Here is a 7749-nt window from a genome sequence, read left to right as displayed (position 1 = left end):
ATTTTTATTTCCCCTTCTATTTTAAATGATATTCTTGCTGGATAGAGTATTCTAGGTTGCATATTTTTTCCTTTGAGCACTTTAAATATCTCTTGCCATTCCCTCCTGGCCTGTAGTGTTTCTGTAGAGAAATCAGCTGATATTCTTATGGGGGTTCCCTTGTAGGTAACATTCTGTTTTTCTCTTGCTGCCTTGAGGATCCTCTCTTTATCACTAACTTTTGCCATTTTTATTATGATGTGTCTTGGTGTGGGTCTGTTTGGGTTCAGTTTGTTTGGGGCCCTCTGTGCTTCTTGTATCTTGAATCCAGTATCCTTTAGATTTGGGAAGTTTCCAGCAATAATTTCTTCAAATATATTTTCCATTCCCTTATCTTTTTCTACTCCTTCTGGAATTCCTATTATGCGTAGATTGGCCCGCTTTATATTATCCCATAGGTCTCTTATATTGCTTTCCTGTTTTTTGATTCAGTTTTCTGTCTGCTGACTGGATTGGGTGATTTCCATTATTCTATCTTCCACATTACTGATTCGTTCTTCTGCATTATTCATTCTGGTTTTTACTGCCCCTAGTTCAGTTTGCATCTCTGCAAATGAATGTTCTAGTTTTTCTTGGCTCCTCCTTATATTTTCTAGCTCCTATCTGAGGGTATCTGCATTACTGTTCATATCTTCTCTTAATTCCTTCAGTATTTTCACTATTTCTCTTTTGAACTCCAGGTCTGTCTGACTGCAGAGATCTGTTTCATTGTTGACTGTTTTAGGTGAGTTCTCCTGTTGGTTTGACTGGGGGTGGTTTCTTAGCTTCTTCATTTTGCTTGTTGTTTTCTTTCTCCCGAGGGAGTTGTACTCTCCGTTATCAGGCAATATTTGCTTTGTCACTGCCGTGGAATATTTCCTGAGGGCTGGTGGTGTTGGTCAATCTTTTTTGAGGCAGTGTGGCTTTTCTGGAGTGTTGATGGGGCTACCAGTGTTTCTTTGAAGCAAAGGAGGACTTCCTGAGGACAGACAGGACTGGGAGGTCCACACCACGATGGTAGCAGATTTCACTTGGTCATGCAGAGCTTGCTCTGGTGTTTTTAGGCTGTGGGGTTCTTGCAGGGGGTTGGCGGTGTTGGGCAGCTGTTCTTTAGGGGTGCATCACCCCCTGGGGGCTGGAGCAGCTATCTGGGTCACTAAGAACCTAAGAGGCTCTTCCCTAGGGTAGCCCAACTCAGAAGGACAGCCTGAGAATGTAGGCGGATCTTTTCACAGTCTGGCCGAGCTTGTTGCAGCTTTTCTGGGCTGCAGGGGCTCTTCCAGGGGGCTGGTGGTGCTGAGCAGTTATTTCACGGGAGTGGGGCACCCCCTGGGGGCTTGAGCGGGTAGCAGGGCCGTTGGAAACTGAAGAGGCTCCTCCCTGGGGCAACCCGACTCAGAAACACCGTCCGAGAATTAGGCCGATCTATTCACAGCCTGGCTAAGCTTGTTCTAGCTTTTTTGGGCTGCAGGCCTTTTCTCGGGGGCTGGTGGTGTTTGGTGCTGCTCTGCGGAAGTGTGGCCCCACCAAAGGGCAAGCAGACCTGTGCAGGGTCAGCCCCTGCGGTGGTAGGCTTCAGGCAATTGTTGAGGCCAGCCCTCCTGGATGGCAGGCAGCCCCAGGTCCGTGAGAGCGTAGGGCGTGGCGGGGGTGGGGGGAGGAGATGCACTGGGAAGCACAGTTTTCAGCTAGCTAGCGGGCCTGTAAGCTTGCTGTGGCGTGGGGGGTATTCTATGGGGACCCACCCCTTCTTTTCTCCCCTCCCCAGCACGGGCGCAGACCAGGCTCTTCTCCCAGGTTCCCTCTGATGCGGCTTTCCACTTCCCCGCCCCTGGAGTATTGCTCCCTTCCTCTGCGACAGCTTTGTTTTCTAGTCTCCCAGGCAGTCTCTGCCCCGTCAAATGGCTTCTAGATCTTCCAAGCAGTTTCCGCTCTGCCCCGCCCCCCTAGCCCGGGGACTAATCTCTGGAGCCTAGGTCTAGGTGCCCAGCCCCCACCCAGGCGGCGCCCCCCAGCCCTTTCTCGGGGACTAACCTTCTGCAGCGAGGTCTCGGTGTTCAGCCCCCACCCAGGCGTCCCCCGGCCCTTTCCCGGGGACTAACCTTCGGAGGCAAGGACTCGGTGCCCAGCCCCCACCCAGGCGTCTCAATTTTTGGTGACTGTGCCCGTAGTTCAGATGGTTCATTTGGTTCTTGATCAGTTTTTCCGTACTCTGACTTACTGCTACACTCTTCTCTGCATCTGGAGATTCCTCCGGTTCGTTTGATCTTTCCCCCGGTAGGTGACTTTCCAGGGTGCGGGATCCCTTTCTCCTCTGCAGTTCCCTTTCGGGAGCGCCCGTCCCGCTCGGATTCACCTTCTCTCACTCTCCTCTTTTCTCCCGTTCTGCCCAATAATGTCACGAATTTCTTGCCGTTATTGGAGTTTAGGTTCCTCTGCCAGCGATTGGTTGCTGTTCTGTGCGAGTCATTTATTCTGTAGATGTGCTTTTTTTGTTGTGTTTGTGGGAGAGGGCGAGCGTGTCCTCCTACTCCTCCGCCATCTTGTCCTCCTCCCCCTTTTTTCTTTTTTTACATGTAGCTGTCTAATTTTCCTAGAACTACTTATTGAAGAGACTGTTTTTCCATTGAATATTCTTGCCTCCTTTGTCATAGATTAGTTGTCCATCAGCATGTAGGTTTATCTCTGGGCTATCTATCCTTATGTATATTTCTGTTTTTGTGCCAGTTCCATATTGTTTTGATTACTGTAGCTTTGTAGTATAGTCTGAAGTTAAGTTCTTCACCTCACTGTATCCCTAAGCCACGTTCTTTTCCTAGTGCTCAGAATGATTATCAAAGTTTAGTTAATTCTTGAGTGTGAGATGACATAGCCTTATGTGCATATTACCTACTAATTATAATCAAAATAATAATGAAAACAGTATAAGGGGGTTGTTGTTTAAATCTCGATAAAATACTCAAAATGACATAACCCAACAACTATTTCTCCACAAATAGTAGTCTTGGCCAGGAAAATAGTGTTTCAGGATTTCATAGAAATAACCAGGAAGGAGTTAGAATCTCATATATTATAGACTCTCTAAACCCATTCTGGACATCCTAGAATTGCCAAAGAAAATAGCAACATCTTTTTCTCACCTTTTTCCCCTCTGCGGTGGCTCTGTGCTTTCATGCTTGAAAATGATTTACAAGCATTCTTTCTTTCTTTTTTCTTGATGATAACATAAAAAAAAAACCCACTGTAGGGAATGATTTCTCTTCACTCAGTTATAAAGGACCCCTTATCTAAAAAAACAAGGGCAGAGGGATAAATACAAAATTAACTTCCTACATTCAAGTAGCCCTGCCATGCATGGCACAGTTGTACAGCTGAGGACAACTTGAAGCAGGACAAATTTCCCATAGCTTCCTCCATCTATGCTGTATTCATCATATTCTAGATTCATATTCTAGAGTCACATTCTAGAATCTGGGTACTGTCTCCAGACCCTAGGAGCAAAGTTCTGAGCATGACAGTGTTTCAGCATTGAGGCAGGAGCCTATGAGTTATTCCATCCCATCCATATCTAGTGCTTAAACTCCCTGGTAGGTTGCTGACATGTATTAGGCCACTGTATAGTTTAGTAGCCTCTGGCTACCCGAGGCTCCTAAGCACTTGAAATGTGCCTGGTTCAAACTGTGAAGTGAAGTACTTTAAGTGTAAAATATATACCAATATCAAAGACTTAGCAAGAAATAGTTTCTAATGATTACATTTTGAAATCACTGATGTTTTGATACGTTGGGCTAAATAAAACATTACTAAAATTAATTTTATCCATGTCTTTTGTAGCTACTAGAAAATTTGAAATTACGTATTTGACTGGTATTATATTTCTATTAGATGGTGCTGCTCAGACTGGGATGCGTTGGTCACTTTCATTGCCTTGGTCTTCCTCCAAAGTATAGGTCTAAGGCCCTGACATAGGAAATTATCAAGAGGTAGCATGATAGGTAGGAGAAATTCCTAGCTTCTGTCATTGGCTGAGGCCCCTGTAACTGAGATAGTTATGCTGTTCATGGAAATACACAAGCTAGATAGAGGAATGGGTGAGAAAACAGTGACGGTGAGGGAGAGTCGTAGCACAGCCACAGCTCCAGCTTTTGACTGCCTGGGGCCCTGAGCTCCCCACCTCTCTTCTAGACATTTCCTCCCAACTGAGACCACAGTTCGAATCTGAAAAAAGCATCCTCTTTCCAGTGATAGGCTCAGAAAGACAAAAGGGTAGATTTCCTTCAGCTTCTGGAAGAACAAGTTCCTGTTATCCAGGCAGTGGCCAAGAAAGCCCAGAAATGGCATTCTGCTGGGTTTACTTTTATTGAACAAGCGTTTGAACAGACAGCACTGTGATCAGGAGGTTTCCACAACACAGACGGGGTGAGGCTCCTCTGAGCCCTCAGACCACGGACTCGAGGAGGAAAGAGATGCAAAGACTGAAATGCAGTGAGTCCATCCCCCTGACAGCTCTGTATCATTGTCAATAGTATAAAAGATGAGTTCTGGAGAATGCTGTGTGTATACAGATAGTAAAGGTAGGCGATTCAGAATTGCAGTACGTATTTTCTTCATGGCTTTCACCGGCTCTTGCATCATTTGACCTAGAAGAGAAGATGGGTAGGTTAGATGCTAGAAACTCAAAGACATTATAGAAGTTCAGGATCTACATTTATACCAGGAACATATTGAAGACATCCGTAGATTCCTGCATTCTGCCAAGAATGCACAATTTCAGATCGCTTTCACTTGAGTCAATTGAGTGTTTATTGAGCATCTAGTACATACTACCTGTTGAGGTGGATGCAAAAATGAACTCTGTTCTTGATTACCTGTGACCCTAATGGTAATGAAACCAGGAAGAGGTGATTCACTTCACTTCACAAAGGAAGAAATTGAGCTTCAGAGAAGCTCACTGACTTGCCAAGATCTCCCATTCAGTCAAGGTTTAAATCCAGTTCCTCTACCAGTTAATGCTTTACTATTATAGTTTGTTTTAGGCTATGAGAATTTAATCAGCTTTCTTCCTGCCTGACTCATGGTTGTCAACACATTCTTGAAATCAACATTTAGAGCATTAAATCAATGTTTGAAATTTTTTAAAAAGGTAAATGCATCTTGTCTGCTGGTACCACTTGGAGAACTAGCAGCATTAGTGTTCCAAACTCAGACCTTCATTCTGGTTCTCGCATTAACCCAATAAGGCTTCCTTTGATTTGATTGGCAAGCTCTGGTCTTGTTGAAACCTTCATGGAATTGAGAATAGTCATTTATTCATCTCAAAAAATAGTATGGGTATGTTGGTTAACATATGAATTTCCTTCCAATGTAGCTAATCTTTAATTGAGATAATGCCTTCTTTAGAGCCCTTGGTTTCCAGAATCTCTTGACAACTAAGGGTGCCAGAGCATAAGAAATTAGGTCAGAAGGTCTAAAGTGGACTGAAAACATAATAATGAATAACTATAGGAAATTGCAGGATTTCTCCCAGGCTCCCATTGTGATTTTCTGTAAAATGGGAGAGATAATGATCCCTGCTCCAAATACAGGTCTGCTGTGAGGATGCAAAAGGAAAGAGCACATAGAACTCCAAAGAGGTAGATGTATCTCAGTGGTTAATATACAATGGAAAGTCTTTCTTAGAATAGGAAGCAAAAGTAGGGGTTCCAGAGTTTTCAATCTGTTTTTCCAGGAAAGTTGTGACTGCCTGGTCCCTAACACATTCTTGGGATTCTAGACTCCTTTAGAGAATCTTTTACTCAGGAACAAGTTTAAGCAGTAGGTTCCAACCTCCAGAATATGCACCCCTAAGTGTTATCAGAGCAATGCTGGGCCATGCCGCACCCATATCGCCTTGGGGTATATCCAAGATCACATAAGGGAATCATATAGCAGGAACTGAACCCATGCCCTGGACACCACTTGCTTTAATGATTTGTCCCATCAGACAACACCATAATTCCGGCCATTAATAATGCCTGTTATATAACTCTAGTGGAAAGAAAACACCTAAAAATGAAAGGAAGGTACTTAAAAAAATTTGTGCTTTACCCTGGCACAATTCTTAATTATTTGAATAAATACACCTTATTAGTATTATTCTAGAGCCAACTCCTCATACAGTCATTTTTATGAAGTTTTCTACATGAGATTACAGCAAGGCATGGTCTGAAATGTGGTCTATAGAACTTGAATAAGTATTATTTTTACTTTCCTATTCTGAGATGTCCATGACCAGGTGTGTTTGTGAGATGGGAGGACAGTATATTCTGGCAATAAGATGAGAAGCAAACCACTACAAGTTTATATGTAATAAGATAGCAAACACAATACAGGGACTAGAGTGAAAGTTAAAACCTTTCTTGATAGATATGTAAAGACCCAGAGTAGATAAATGACTTTTTTAACCCAAGTGAGCAAACAATGAAGGCCTCTTGGTTACATTCCAGCAAGCTGCCTATTCTACTCTGCCTTCTAGCTGCCAGTGTGAAATCAGAAACACCTAGCCTATAGCTCCTGCTTTTCCACTTTGCGATATCAAGGCTCCCTGAGCAGTTCTTTCAAATATGGTCTCATGTCATGTTGCCTAAGATCCTCAAATCTGGCAGAAATGTTTTTAATTCCAATACTGCCAAAGCCTTTTGTGGCAGTGGAAGAAGTAAAAATAGTTGTGAGTCATAGTAACTGTCTATTAAACACAATTTATTAAAATATTGCATGTTTAATTAAAGATACTATCTTAATATCAAATGTGAATTTAAATAAAATTTATTAAAATTATTCAAACTAAGTAAGCATTCTGCTAGAGTCATCCTTTAGACTCTTAGGTGTGATAATAACAGTAAATGTCATTACTTTTTAAGTGCTGTGCCCAATGCTTAAAAGTCAGTATTATTAAATATTTTCAATAACTTGGTGAGATTTCTGGTTTGCATACTTATATGATTTGCCGAAGTTCTCATATATTAAAAACATCAAAAACTCTGAATGCAAATTTATCTGGTAACAAAAAATTTTCTCTTATTTGAAAATTCCTAGCTTTTCCCCCAGGTCACACATCATCTTTTTTTTTTCTCAGTGAATTTTATTACATTTATAGTTGTACAACAGTCATCACAATCCAATTTTAAAGCATTTCCATTCCAAACCCCAGGCACATCCTCCCACCCCTGCAACCTGTCTCATTTGGAAACTGTTAGTTTTTCAGAGTCTGTGAGTCAGTATCCATTCTGCAAAGTTCATTGTGTCCTTTTTTTAGATTCCACATGTAAGTGGTAGCACATGATGTTGGTGTCTCACTGTCTGGCTAATTTCACTTGGCATGATAATTTCTAGGTCCATTCACATTGCTGCAAATGCCAGTATTTCGTTCCTTTTAATGGCTGAGTAATATTCCATTGTGTATATGTACCACATCTTCTTGATGCACTCCTCTGTCGATGGACATTTAGGTTGTTTCCATGTCTTGGCTATTGCAAATAATGCTGCAATGAACATTGGTGTACATGTGTCTTTTCATGTCATGGTTTTCTCTGGAGAGATGCCCAGGAGTGGGATTGCTGGATCAAATGGTAATTCTATTTTTAGTTTTTTGAGGAATCGCCATATTCTTTTTCACAGTGGTTACACCAATTTACATTCCCACCAACAGTGGAATAGGATTCCCTTTTCTCCACAGCCTCTCCAGCATTTATT

The 7749-nt window shown here is 42.4% G+C and overlaps 1 protein-coding gene across 1 annotated transcript in view; it reads right to left on the bottom strand.

Annotated features, from left to right (window-relative positions):
* SPINK5 (serine peptidase inhibitor, Kazal type 5) overlaps positions 4359-7749 on the bottom strand; it is a 72805-nt gene continuing 69414 nt past the window's right edge. The window contains 1 exon segment of the mRNA XM_021084966.1: positions 4359-4658. Within this exon segment, the coding sequence (XP_020940625.1) occupies positions 4650-4658 (9 nt within the window). The 3' untranslated portion in view covers positions 4359-4649.

This window comes from Sus scrofa, chromosome 2, assembly GCF_000003025.6.
Source record: "Sus scrofa isolate TJ Tabasco breed Duroc chromosome 2, Sscrofa11.1, whole genome shotgun sequence".
Taxonomy (NCBI): Eukaryota; Metazoa; Chordata; class Mammalia; order Artiodactyla; family Suidae; genus Sus; species Sus scrofa.
Note: the sequence above shows the minus strand (reverse complement) of the source record. Positions and strands in the feature narration are given on the sequence as shown.